General features: G+C 42.8%; 1 protein-coding gene across 1 annotated transcript; it reads left to right on the top strand.

Moving 5' to 3' along the window:
- The first annotated feature begins 10,463 nt into the window (after positions 1 to 10,463).
- Positions 10,464 to 14,942, top strand: LOC131256608 (uncharacterized). Its single transcript, XM_058257532.1, has 3 exons — positions 10,464 to 10,659; positions 12,798 to 13,053; positions 14,364 to 14,942. The coding sequence occupies exons 1-3, from the start codon at positions 10,576 to 10,578 to the stop codon at positions 14,729 to 14,731; spliced, it is 708 nt and encodes a 235-aa protein (XP_058113515.1). The 5' UTR covers positions 10,464 to 10,575; the 3' UTR covers positions 14,732 to 14,942.
- The last annotated feature ends 115 nt before the right edge of the window (positions 14,943 to 15,057 follow it).

Here is a 15,057-nt window from a genome sequence, read left to right as displayed (position 1 = left end):
CTTCTGTTTAATACAATTAAATAATCTAGAAAAATAGATGGACGGCATGGATGAAACACATACATCACGGTGGAGCCCACAGAGCCTCAACCATCATCCATTGGCTGGTGGCAGGGGCAGTAGCCAGTCCGTTTTCCGGTATACTCATCGGGTAGGCCACGACAACAAATTCGACGGATTGGGTGGTGACTCAACACGGCATAATTCTATGGGGCCCACCTTGATGTATGTATCTTATCCACACCGCCCATCCATTTTTCCATCTCATTTTAAGGCATAATCTCAAAAATGATGCAGATTAGAAGCTAAAGGGAACCACACCAAAAGAAACAGTGGAAATTAAACACTGACCGTTGAAACTTTCGTTGGGGCCAATGAAGTTTTACACCGAGCAGGTATTTGTATTTTCCCTTCATCCAGGTCGTATGACCTTATGAACAGGTTCGATGGACAGCGGCCTCATGAAGGTTTTAACGGTGGATGTCATCAATCATCATCCCCACTGTTTTATTTGAGAATAATGAGCTGGAGAAACCAGATGGACGGCATAGATATAAAACATATACATCACGGTGGGCCCCACACCGGTCACCCCAATCCGCTTCCATACGGCTGCTGTGTAACATTGTGATACACCTAATGAATGGACCAGCCGTATTTTCTTTCCCGACAATCTTTATGGGGCTGCCCATCTTTTACACGGCTTGGATTTTCCACACGAGTGACAGGTTAGTGGGAAGATGCGGATCATGTTTTTAGTAGAAATGATCACATGCATGCGCATTGTACAGGAATTTACATACAGCCCATATGTGTAAGATATCAGAGCCGTCCTAAAGAATTTAGGCTGGCCCACTCATGGGAAGGCCACATTGAATATCAATGGACAGCCGTTGGACTGACTCAATGTACACGTGTCGCCACCTAATCAGTCAACCAGCCCGATTTTCCTAAGATTTGGTCTTCAAGGTGGGGCCCGCCTTTGCACGGATTAGATTTCCTAAACATGCGACACGTTGGCGGGGAAAATGGGACCGTGTATGAAAGTTAACGGTCTGCATGAGATCGTTTTTCACTTTTATTTTAATAAATGATGAGATCATAGGGACGTACGGTGCTTCTCTTTGGGGTCATTTGCACATCTGTTGTAGACAGCGTGTAAAACACTCGTGCAAGTTAGGGCCCACCATGTAGTTCATGTGTAATCGACTCCATCCATCAGGCGAGCCTTCTAAATTTCACCGTACATCTCAAAAACCAGACAGATCCAACATCAGATGGTCGCTACCAACCAGTACAATGTAAAATCATGAGTAAAACCTTCAATTTCAAGCGATGTGAACCGCGTGAGTCTCGATCTGGTTGAATTTTGACGAGATCTGGTTAATCCCTGTGAGGCACACCTGATAAACGGATCGGATGAAATGTACAACCACGATGTACAACCTGATAGACCATGAGAGTTTTAGTTCAAGCTGGTATTTCTATTTTTTCCTTTATACATGTCCGTTTGATCTTATCAATGGGTTGGATGGAAAAAAAACATTATTGTGGCCGTTATGATGGGCCTATGAAGTTTTTAATGGTGGGTGTTCAATGACCATTGTTTCCTATAATGTGGTCCACCTAAGATTTGGGTGTGCTTAATTTTTTAGACCATGTTTTAAAATGGGCTGAAAAAACAAGTGGACGGCATGGATATACAAAATATCGTTGAGGTAGGCCCTCCATGCTCCTCCGAATTATCTGACTTTATTGCTTTTTAAAGAAAAACATACTTAATTTCTCCTCTCATACTGAAATAAGAAAAGGTAGGCAACGCTATGATGATCTCCGGATATCCGTAGACTTTGATGTTGTGGCCCATCCAAAGATTGAATCAATGGTATTTTCGCACAGGTGATTGTTATGGAACGTACCACACATTTTGCATGGATTCCTATAACATGCACGTGAGAAGTTGGCGGGAAAGAAATGTTTAAATGTTTAACAGTTAAAAGTTCAGGTACACCAATTGTATGGGATTCTCTTTTTGAAAGGCATTAATCTGATTATTTCCACACCTGTGTTGAAGTTCCCAATACTCTAGGGTCGGATGGTCCTTGCTACAGTGTACGGCAACCCAGTGCTTTAGGATGCATGGACGGTCAAAAATTAAATCTCTGCCGTTGATCTATATCGATAGCACCATGGAAAATTCACACTAGGGACATAAACATCCTATCGCTGCCATACAAATGAAAGGCTTGGATGATACGTGCAATGATCATTTTATTTCCAAGGAAGCATTTTGATCAGATGACCTCTACCATCCCAAACGAACGATTACCAAAAGAGAAGCCAAAGTTTCCAAGGTAAGAATCGTTGATCACCAAGAGTGACGCCCACGATTATTGAAGCAAACCTAATGGACGGTCCAGATCAGTGTAGATCTGTTCATATGTAACGTGATCCTGTTTATAAAAAATAAAATAAAAAACTTCCACAGTCCACGTTAACGTTAAAATGTAGATCATGACCGCCTATTAAGTTATCTTTGATTTAGATTGCCCATTATTTACAAACAACCAACTAATAGGACAATCCTAACCGTCAAATCATAACGCAATTTACAATCTGCTTAAAGGACAGTAGTCAGATATATAGGAACATACCGTTTGGGTGAGATTCTAACATGATGGGACACTATATGTACGGTCTAGGACACTATATGTACGGTCGAGATCTAGAATATACCATTCAACGTGGACTGAGAAAGAGAGCGCTACCGTATAACTATAGATTCAACTCTACTATATAGCGAGATTTCCGGACAAACTCGAAGAAAACGGAATCGAGGCCCCTTTTCGTCCTCTTCTGTACGGTACGCGCTTTTCCACCGGAAAGTACACCTTTTGTAAATTCCGAAAAGGCCCCTCCTTCTTCAAAGACTTCGCCGCCCCTCCCTCTAAATTATGATGGCATTACAGTTTTTTATGTAAAAAGAAAGGTTATTTTATTTGACAGTTATCTTTTTGTAATTGTATCTTTTCCTGTGCAAAGAATCGTACTGAACTCGTAGCCTTTATGTCTTCAAAGATACTTTCTAGGGCGTGGATTAGGTACTACCCCGCCTGTTCGGAGCTCAGGACAGACGCTGGCTCCGAGGGCTACTGTGGGGCCACCGTAATATATGAGTTTTATCCGCACCGTCCATCATATTTTAAATATAATTTTAGATTATTTTAATAAAAATATAAATATTAAATTCTCAAATGGACCACAAAGTGGGGAATAAATTCCTACTGTTGAAAATTTATTAAGGACCACAGAACTTTTGGATCAAGATGATATTTATTTTTTCAGTTCATCCAGAGATTTATATGACCATATCAACAGGTTGGATGGAAAATAAAATACATGGTGGACCCTAAGAAGATTTCAATGATGGGCGTCCTTAGCACCACTGCTTCCTTTTGTGTGGTCAACTTGAGCCTTATATGTGATTCATTTTTTGTCAAATAATTGAAATGATATAAAAAAAAAAAAAAATGGATGGACGGTATGGATATAACTAATACATCACATTAGCCCTTCAGTGGCCTCGGAGCCTCCGCCTATACCGAGCTACGAACAGGCGGGGGTAGTACCTAATCCGCCCCCCCTTTATGAAAGCTCCTCCAGCGAAACCACTGCCGGTTTTGAAAATACCGCTAGCGGTTTTTTAAAGTCCAGGAAAATCCAGGAGAAAGCTTTCTTGCCACGTGGCATGACTGAATAGAAAAGAAAGCTCATGTGCGTGACGCTTAAAATTAGGCGTATCCACAGTAAAGCTTCATAGGTAACCTGAACGGTATGTGTGGGCCCCACCGCGATTTTTGCAATACATCTCATCCGTACATCATATGCCCCCCCCTCATCTCTGGTGGGCCATATGAAACCATGCCTGAAGCCTCAAAGTGACGTGGCGTGGTATGGTGTGGCCCACCTGATTTTTCGACATCTGCTAATACTTTTTGCACGTGAATAAGGAAAGAGATCTGGATCGTCCCTTTAACGGGCTACCGTTGATTAGCCGCAAAACCAAAAACTTGCCTCCGTAGAATCGTCCGACCTCTGTGATTTTCGTTTCATGGCCCATTCTCACTATAGGACGTATTGGATGAACGGTCTTCCTTGGCTTTTACCTCGTAGGTAGTTTTCAGCCCACGTGAATTGCCTGTGCCGCCGCTACATGAAGTTCCCGTGGTCGGAAGTTATATGGGGCCAACAGAAATACCCGTGAGAAATCGTCTCCGTCCATTAGTTTATCAAGCTCACATTAGGATGGGAAACCAAAAATCAGTCACATCTAAAACTCAGGTGGGCCACACGACAGGAAACAGTTAGAATGGCAACGTCCAAAAATTAAAACATTCCTGTAGCCGACGATGGCCTTTATATGTCATCCAAACCGTTCATGAGATTACTACCACTGGGATAAATTGCATAAACAAATATCATCCTGACCCAAAACTCCTGTGGCCCCCACAAAGTTTCCAATGGTGTACGTTCAATACCCACTCTATTGTGAGCTTTAGAAACTGATGGACGGAGTGGATTTATCACGGGCATCACTGTGGGCACCATAAAGCAACCATGCAAAACGGTCCGTCGATTTGTATGGACTACAGTTGAATGGTGTGGATGAATTTATTCAGTGGGGCCCACCAAATGACTGACTAGATTCACTAAAAGTGAGTGGCAGAATAAAAATTGCGTTAGGCAAAACACACTGCAGTACCATCACCGGTCCACATCAAACAATAAACTGTCGGCAAATCTCTATCGTTCATCTCCGACCTTTTTGTATCAGTGGACAATGTCACTTTCATTTTCACTGATAACGTTTTTTATCCAAAAGAAACGTTTGCAGAGAAATCTGTACCTGAACTTTCAGGTACAAAGCTTTTATTCCCGCCAGTGTGTCACTTGTGCAGAATATCCCAGCCGTTCAAAAAGTGGGCCACCCATAAAGATTAACTGGAGCCGCATGCAGAATGGTCAACCGATCAGGTGTGCTGAACCGTTGAAATCAATGGACAGCTGGTAGTCTCACTCAAAGTATGTGTGTGGCCCGATTGATGAATGGATTGATCCGATTTTTTCCCCAGTTAATATTTGCATGTGGACCACCGTTTTCATGGCTTGGATCTTCCACATGAGCAACAGTTTGGCAGGAAGGAGCTGATTACATGAAAGTTTGCATTTAAGGTGAAGGGAAACGTTTCTCTCTATCCTAAACCCGTACACAGTACACCGATCTTTTTTAAACGGCGCATAATCAATGTTATGGTAAGGTCCTCTACCTTAGCACCGCAGAATATATACTCAGCTTTCATTTCTGAAGTGTGGAGCCTACCTATCGGTCATCCAGACGGTTGATCTTTTGTCTCCCACTATGGATGGACCATATGCCAAAAATCATCCAGATTGGAAGATCCTGGGACCTGATCTTGGGGTATTTTTCAGTTGATTGTTCTGCGATGCTGCATTACTATTGTTACACCGTCTAGTTTTTCCACAAATCAAGATGTTAGGACCATCTAAACCACTAGATCCATCCACATGCGATAGAGACGAACCAATGGTCTCGATTAACAACGTGTGAGGCCCACTTGTCGCATCCTATCATTCTTTCAATGAAAATGATCATGTAACTACCCAACATTTTTATAAAGAGACGAAAGAACACTCATTTGTAATTTACTGCTTTTTTCAAATCTCTTCCACCTTATTAGATTTTGTAGCATATCCCGAATCTGATACGTTCTTTGACAAAATCGATCGTGGCCCACCTCGCATTATCTTCCCTACACCTTCCTAATAATCATAGGTGGGCCACCAGGAAGTTGGATTGTCATTTTCTGGAGGCATGGTTTCGATAGGTAGGTGGGCCAGGATGAGAAATAAGGATGCGATTCCATGGTGGTCCAACACTCTGTAGGGCCCACCATGATGTGTGTTTTATCCACGCCGTCCATCCGTCTTGTCACCTCACCTTAGGGCATGAGCTCAAAAATAAAACATATCAAAAGCTCATGTTAACTACAACACAGGAAAATGTGAGGATAATGACATCCACCGTTAAAAGCTTTTCTAATGCCCACTGATCTTGACGAACGAATTCGATTCCTACTCTTTCACCTTTGGATATTCTTCAGTTTTAGCTTCAAAATACGGATGCGGTCCTGCGGATTGCGTCCTACACCCGCCTATATCCAGCAGGGAACGGGTAGGAGTTTTGCGTGGCCACCGTGATGTATGGGTCTTATCCATACCGTCTATACATTTTTTTCGTATCATTTTCGGTTATAAGACCAAAAATGATAGAGATCTAATGTTCAAGTGGACTACACAATGGGGATTAATCTCGTACCGTTGAAAACTTCTTGGGGCCACAGAAGTTTTGGATGGAGCTGATATTTTTGTTTTCTCTTCATCCAGGCCTATGCCACTTGATGAATAGGTTGGATGGCAAATAAACATCACGGTGGGCCCTAGAAAAGTTTCAACGGTGAGAATCATTATCACCGCTGCTTCCTGTGGTGTGGTCAACTTGAGACTTAGATCTACCTTATTTTTTAGCTTATAAACCAAAATGATATGAAATAAAAATGGATGGACGGTGTGGATAAGACCCATACATCACAATGGGCCCACAGAGTCTAACATCGTCTAACATCAAAGGGCTACATGGTTTTGGGGTCACCAGATAATCGGACATGCCCTTGCCACAACATCTATAGCGAGGTAAACCTGATGAACGGCCTGGATCTTTCACATCGCAACTTGTGGGGAGTCCAAGCAGCCATGGCAAGTTTTCACTGAAACAATCACATGGTCCTGGATCGTGCTCTCAATGGGCCCGGCTCGGGCTGCCAAAGCAAAATTTTCAAGGCCGGCCCGACGGCCCAACTAAAAAAGTTCAAAATACGGACCGAGGCCTACCCCAGGCCGGGCCCATTGACAGCCCTACTCCTGTATATGAACTTGATACTCTGGTTTTTAGTTTGTATCAGTTAAGCCATGGTTGCAAACAGTGGTGGTTGAACTCCCTACCATTAAACACTGCCTAAGGTCCAGCGTTTGGGCTCATGCACTACAATGATGTGGAAAAGCTGACGGATGGTGTGGATATAGAATACATACATCTAGGTGGGCCCTACGGGAAGGGCCACACCTAATCCCCTCCTCAATATTTCTTGCATGGGCTCTACCCTAGAGCCTATTTCAGAGCCCAATCTCTAGCTCTATGGGTGGGCCTCCAAGCCCATTCCTATCCCTATGAGGTTTTGGCAAGCCCAAGGCTATATCGTCCGATACATGCTAGTAAAGCCCATGGATGATACAGATGTATCGGCTCGCTTTCGATGGGAACGATTCATACATGCACTATCTGTGGCAACTCATTATCTAACCGTACAACCTAACGTGGCCCACTTAAAATTCATGAAGCCCAAGACAGACCCAACCCATTTAAATTGGATTGGTTCCGGTTGCAGTTCATTGAGTCCAAGCCCAGCTTGGCCCATTTAAGTATAAATCCTGCTAGCCCACATGTCAGGATTTAGGCCCGTGAACAACATTTCGGGCTTGACTCACCCGACCCGCTACACCCATCACGTTGCATATATAACAATGGTCCCGTCTCTGTCCACTGTGAACTAGACCCGTTTAATAGTCGGGTCTGTATTTCAAGCTCGAACCCAATATATTAGTACATGGATCGAATTTCGGGCACATGTCGGAAAAGATGGATTGGTGGGATCTGGACGGACGCGGATTGGGTACTGTGATGGGCCACCATGATGTATGAATTTTGTTGGTGCAAGAATTTGAACCGTTCTCTTCCGACTTTCGAGCACCTGCACAGGAGAAGAGCAGAGGAGGCCTTGGCTAGAGCAAGGACCCTCCAATGCCAAAATCAAGCTAGGAACTTAGGTCTAGTTGTGTAGAAGAGTTTAGGGTGAGAGATTTTGCGTACTTTTGTATGTAGATGGTCCTCTTATTTATAGTGTTTGCAGGATAAGGTGGTTCACAATTTTAGGCACGATCTTAGCCGTCAGGCGAGATACGCGCGAGTGGTAAATGTAGGTAGTTATCCTAAAATTACGTAGTGGACGATTATGTAAGTAATGTGTATCATCGGTTACCCTGGAGCCCTGGCAGCCTGAATAAAGCTTACCTGAACCGAGTCGAGCCGAACTTGTTGATCAATCGAGATTGGGCCAAGTGCCGCGCTGAGTCGAGCTGAATCAACTGTTAGTCAAACAAGAATTGTTCTAAGGAGCTTGGGAGTTCTGTGTTGGTTAAGCCGAGCCAAAGATTGGACTTATCTTCTCGTCGATCCCATCTACCCTCAATGAGCTCTTTCTCAACTTCACCAAGTCGATCACCTCCTCGGCATGTCCTTGGGGAAGTGAGCTCTAATATTTTTGGTGAGAGGGCGCAGGAGTGTGCGCTCGTCAGCCCGAGCTGACCCTGAGGACATTCAAACCATATATCCCATGACAAATTTTATCCACACCTTCCATCCATTTTTTTCATATCATTTTAGGGTTGCAATACCAAAAAACAAAAGGCAATTAGAAGGCTCGAGTGGAGCACGGTTTGGGGATTAAATACTTACCGTAGAAAAGTTTTTGGAGGCAAGAAAAGTTTTGGATGATGCTGAAATATTTAGTTAAATCAAATAGACTATTTGAAATCGAAAACTAAAAGGAAAATAAAATCGAAGTAGAATATTTATAGAGTTGAGTCGAGGCGTAACTTGAGTCATTCGGCTTGAAATCGAATTTGTTCTCCTTAAATAGAGTTCCAAATGCAACAGGTTTTCAAAGCAATTGACTTGCAAAATACAACGACCAGAATCCTGAACAGGGTCCCAAATGCAAAAGGTTTTCAAAATAACCGGCCTCTAGAATAGAACGATTAGAACCTGGTCCCAATGGTACACATGACGACTATAACCCAATTCTAGCGGGCTTAAACCACTTACAGTTTAATCCAAAAGTGTTGAGTTAATTCAGCGATGAACTCAGCAATCAAAACTTGTAAATCAAAAAACATAGATACGTATATAATTTTTATATAAAGGATCTTTGTTATGCCGGTAAACCTTCACCCACAGTTGAGCACAGTGCATATGTGTGGTCAATGCAATAGATTATAGCCATTGGTGTAGCCCTCCATAAGACTAAATTCACGTTCTCCTATATGGGCTGAAGCCCTAGGACAAAAAGGATTAAGAAAATTTATCCCGCCGTGGGACTAAACCCATCAAGTAACTGTGAAACCCACAGTCAGGGTCCCACCCACCTGGGTGGGTCCCGTCTCACCTAATCCGCTTCCCTATCGGTAGTAGGCGAGTTGTGGGAACTGTGCAAGGAAGCAATAAGGCAAAATAAAATTTTACCAAATGGCAATTTTACCCTTTTACTGTAGCTACGGTGTCTAACACGGCCCAGTGCGATTTTCCATTGAAAATACATCGTTGCTGCACCCAATTCCATGGATGAGTCAACGACTGGAAACATCCGAGATCGGACGGTCCTCATCGTTCTTTCGATGGAATGTCAAGGAACGTTCTCTTTCTTTTCGAAAGATCGGCAAAGTGTCACCCATCCAGCTTGTAATGGACGGGAGATTTCACGTCCTATCTGCCGCTGTGATAGTGGTGCAAGATCCGCACCGTTCATCAGGTAGAGGCACGTTTTGATAACCCTCTGGCTCAAAAAGAGACTTGTTCATTTACAAGGCAGGCTTCTCTCATATCTGAAAATGGACGATTCTGAAAATGACAAACGGTCCACATTCATCGTATATATGCTGCCTAACTGATTAGTGTACCAGCCTAATTTACCGTTGATGGCATGACCAACATCTCCCTCTCCGATGAATGGACAGGATTCCTTACACGTGCTCCATGTTCGCACGTGCTCCGTGAAGCTTCACGTACATCTCACCCTACGAGCACACTAGGCCCCGTTCGCATCTTTTCGCGGGAGTTCTTCTCGAGTCATCGAGAACGAATGAAGCTCCATGCAGACGGTGTCGCGCGCGTGAGTTGTAACAGCAGCCTCTCCCCACGCGTAAACATTTCAGTAGCATGTGAAAGATCCACACCATTCATCAGGTGAATTATATCATTTAACTTCAATGGTTAAAATCCACTCTGTTCATCTTATCAACCAGTACATTATGGAAAAAATAGATGAATAGAAAACTCAAAAGTGGCCCATTTTCAACATACACCTATTTCCTAACTAATAAATCATAGCTTTTTTAAAGGAAAATCAAAGTGGGCCCATTAGATCAATGGCCTAGATCTCCAACGTGTATTCTAAGTTGACATATGTGAGACGTAGCCCCTCCTCCATCTCAAGCGCGGGAGTCCTTTGCACTTACTTGTTCTCTCTTCTATAAAACCGTCGACGGTTGAGAGAGACGGAGAGAGATTTTCGAAAACCCTAGCTATTCTTCTCATTATTTAGGCCGATTTTCCAGCCGTAGGATTTCGCTGGCAAAGAAGTGTCCGGGTTCTGGACGGTGAAGATGAAGCGGAAGGATCTGGAAGAAGCGTCCGACGAGTCCTCGGATTTTCCCTTCTCTTCTCCCGCCAGGAAAACCCTTAGACTGGTATGTGATTTCTCTCTTCCCTTTCTGAATTTCTCGCCTTCTTTTAGGGTTTTTTGGATTTTTCTGATCTGTTTGCTGAAGTTTGCTGGCTTATGTTGGATTAGGTTTTTTGAATTTTTTGGGATTTCTGTTAATTTTGATGAATTTTTTGAAGTTTTTCATCATCGTAATCATCTTCATCTGAGCTGAATTTCTCCTGATCCATGAAGCAATTTAGGGAATTTGTCTAGATTCTGTGTATTTTGATGAACTGATTGCAATTTCATCGTCATTCTCATCCGTCCATCCATGGTCCTGGCGTGCTTCCCTCCAGATTGTCTAAAACATTCGTTTCATTAGGGAATAACCCAATATGGCCCATGGTTTGGATGAGTGGAACCAGCGATGTGGGTGGGACCCTGCCCTTAGGGATCAACTCGATGCGTGCATTGTATATCCACGCCATCCATCTGTTTTGCCAGCTTATTTTAGGCCATGAACCCAAAAATAAAGCAGATTTAAATTTCAGGTGGACTACACAACAGGAAACAGTGATTATTGACCATTAGAAACTTTTTGAATGGTGGGAGTTCAATGACCACTTTTTCCTTTTGTGTGGTCCACCTGAAATTTATATCTGCTTCATTTTTGGGTTCATGCCCTAACATAAGCTGGCAAAACAGATGGATGGCAACGATATACAATGCATGCATCAAGGTATGGCCTGCAGTCAGGGTCCCACCTACATAGCTGGTTCCGGGGTCACTGCCAAGTCGCACTCAGTTTGGATGGACCAGACTGTCTGAAGCATGGCCACGCGTCAACATGAAATAGCCCAATGGGGCCCACAGTTTGTTGGCTATTCATGGTAGAACACCCAAGCTCTGTTGGGTGTCACATTTACCTTGTCCATCAGATGAGCCTCTGATGTTAGGCGCTGGGGCACCCAAAAAAATCCTGATCCACAACTCAGGTGGGGCCCACCACAGTGAACTGGTGGGGTGCACCATGGTGTGTATTTCATCAGGCACACCACACCAGGATGGAAGGGCACTCCAAAGATCGGCCTGGTTCAGAATTCAGGAGGTGCAGAACAGAAATCAGGATGACCTTGCAACAGAAATTCCTCAGATTGGAAGATTCAAGATGTGTGTAATACTTAGTCTCTCTTAGTTGAATATGAACCGTTGATTTTTATTTTTATTTTTCTACACACCCCCACCCAGGCACACACCCCACATGGGCACTCAAACCCATGACTTTAGTATTGAAACGCAGAGCGTCTACCACTGAGCCATGCATTGAGACCCGAATATGAACCGTTGATGCATTCTCTCTTAACCTTCTTTGTTGACCACCTATTGGAGGCTTAGTATTCTTCCAATCTTGTAAGTGTTTGGTGCATGGGCCATCATCAGTGCAACCCATAAAATCAACTTCTTGTATCACTGAATTGTATACCCACTTGGGCAAACTGAAATCTGAAAGGTACCGTATAACCTGAACTGTGGGACCTATGTGATCAACTCATTTAGGTCCATAAGATCAATTTTGAGTTTTTGTGCTGGACTCTCAACTCTATTTTCCTTTATTTTCTGAAACGAGATGTCATTTAGCTATTTCAAAGCCTTTAGATATATTAGGACTAGGAGTTATAGCACACACCTGGAGAGAGTAGAGGAGAGAAAAAGAGAGACTGAGGGAAAGGGTGCAGATACATGCATGTGGACTAAACGGAACATAAGCCAGCCCCACAGCCTTTCTCACACAGGCTCCTTGTGCTCCGCCTTCCATGTGGCTACATGCAAGAAGAAAAGAGGTGCAGGCTACTCCTAGGAAGGAGTTGAAAGACAATAATGCCCTCAGGTTGAAGTGCTACACGTGAGAAATCAAACCTTTTAAACGTCCCCAAGATTAATTACAGGGGCAAAAATGTCCAGAAGCTACTCACATTATACGTGGTATAGATATGGTTTACATCTGTTATTTGCCTGTTTGGCTTACAATGCAATGCCAACTTGGGTGCTTGTACGATTTCAAATTGGCATGTAGTTGCATTCTCAATTTATTTTTTCTTTTCTTTTTTTTTTATTGCAGAAGCTTCACAATCTTTGTTCAAACTTAGTTAAGTGACATCTCCCTTTCTTTGGTATCACAAGGATGCAGAGATGCCTCCAATCATGGAACAAGAAGCTGTAAATCCTCTGGGTTTTGACCAATTGTTACCTGAAGAGCACCTCATGGGTAGCACACAGCAATCAGTAGCACCAATGGAAGTGGCAGTGCCATCTCTTCCTTCAAACAAAGAGATGGCCCTTGTTGTCTATAAGCCATTCAACAATCCATTGCTGCAACCTATGAAGTCACCAAATCTATCTTTTAGGGTGAATACAGATCTGATTCGAGGTCTGAAAAGTAAGTACCCAAATACAATCTTCCTTTTCATCTGTTTAATGCGCTTTTGTTTTCCATTTGCAGTTATAATTCTAGTTTAGAACTCCCCAGTTTATGATGTATTGGTAGAACTCCCATTGCTTTTTTTGTCAATGCACTGGTAGAATATCATTCCAGGGCTGAAAGTTGTAGACCCTAAAGGCACATACAAGCGGCAACTCACATCTATTTGGAAGGGAATTGTTCACAAATTGTCGTGTTAAAATGCATTGAATTGTTGGCTTATGTTTTTTTCTGCCTGAATTGATGGCTTGTGTTTTTTTTCCATCGAATTATTTCCACATGCCCTAGATTGATCGCGGCCAGTATGACAACTATTGTCGAGATTTTGAAAAACTTGCAATAATAACATGAAAAATACTACAAATGTATTATTGCGATATTTTCAAAATATTTGCAGATTTTAAAAGATCTTGACGTTTAATATATATATATATATATATATATATATATATATCATCATCTTCATCTTCATCTTCTAGGCCTTATCCCAACTAATTGGGGTTGGGTACATGAGTCCTTTTCCACCATTTCTCTCTAGCAGGGGCGCAATAATTTCAGTTAGACCATAGGTGCTTTTCTTTTTAGGTCCACCCACGTCCTTTTGGGGCCTTCCCCTTGCCCTTTTAGAGCCTTCAAGTTGTACCAGCTCACTCCCACTGGCATAGTACTTAGTCTCTATTGCACATGACCAAACCATTTAAGTCTACTTTCCCTCATTTTGTTACGTATTGATGCAATACTAAATTTCCTAGAATGCATTCATGTCTAATTCTATCCCTTCCTCTCCTACCACTCATCCATCTCAACATTCTCATTTCAACTACACTCATCCAATGAACATGTTTTTTCTCAACTGCCCAACATTGTCCCATAAGAATGGCTGGTCTTATGTTTAAATTTTAAATTTATTTATTAATTAACAATAAATATCGTTAAATATGCATTTCTGACAAATTTCCAGATAATATTTGGAAATTTTGAAAATCTCTGAGAAATTTCCAAGAATGAGACTTGTCACTATGATCATGGCATGCAAATGTGATGACTTTCAGTTGAATCTCATGTCGCCTACGGTGCATTACATATTCGCACAAATCTATTTGTAAAGAAGAAGAGAAAAAAATGCTTGTAGTGTAAAAGTCATGACATGGTCCAGTTTTTAATCTGTTTGGTCATCCTGCACGTTGCATGAGAGAGAATCCATCTCAAGTTTCAGTTAATAGGCTTAGCAAGTGACTAACTACACAACCCTGGATAATTCTCTCCAGATCGAGTTTTATGGTCAGGGCAACCGACCGTCTTCATAACAGGGCAGGAAGAAGAAGAGGTACCCAACCACGAAAAGCCAGCAGCCACCAGTGACTGCCTAGCTGTCACCCCTTGGGTGCCATCTCAGCTGCCAGAGACCCAAGGAGTCGAGGATTCTGCAATGGATGATGGATTGTCAGAGCCTATGGAGGCAGAAGAAGTGGGTATGGAAGTTGAAGAAACGAATGTGGCCAGCAGTGAAGGGCAAGAAATAACAGTTGCTGCTGGAATGGGAGGAGGTGAAGGCCTACAGCAGTGGCAGCAACAGCAATGTATAACCCCACAGATCCTCCAAAACATGTCCACTCCAATCACATGGTCTTGGTGAAAGACTGCAGCCCCTGCTGCTCCATTGTTGTGCAGGAAGGCAGATTATTAGAAGGAAGAAGGTGTGTTGCCGAAATTCAGTGAGGGCTATTATGGGAGAAAATGCCTATTTAGGCTGTACATGAATAAACTAACGATGAAATGTTCTCTGTTACTGGGAAAAAAAAAAAATTTCAATCCAACGTGAAGCTTAAATGATTGAATATTTTTCACTCTTGGATGTCCAATAAATGTTCACCAATCTGATAGTCATCATCTCCACCGTTTCCTGTGTTGTGGTCCCCACTGTTTCCTCTGGTGCGGTCCGCTTGAGCTTTGGAGATGCTT

This window comes from Magnolia sinica, chromosome 9, assembly GCF_029962835.1.
Source record: "Magnolia sinica isolate HGM2019 chromosome 9, MsV1, whole genome shotgun sequence".
Classification (NCBI taxonomy): Eukaryota; Viridiplantae; Streptophyta; class Magnoliopsida; order Magnoliales; family Magnoliaceae; genus Magnolia; species Magnolia sinica.
This window is presented reverse-complemented; position numbering and strand designations above follow the sequence as displayed.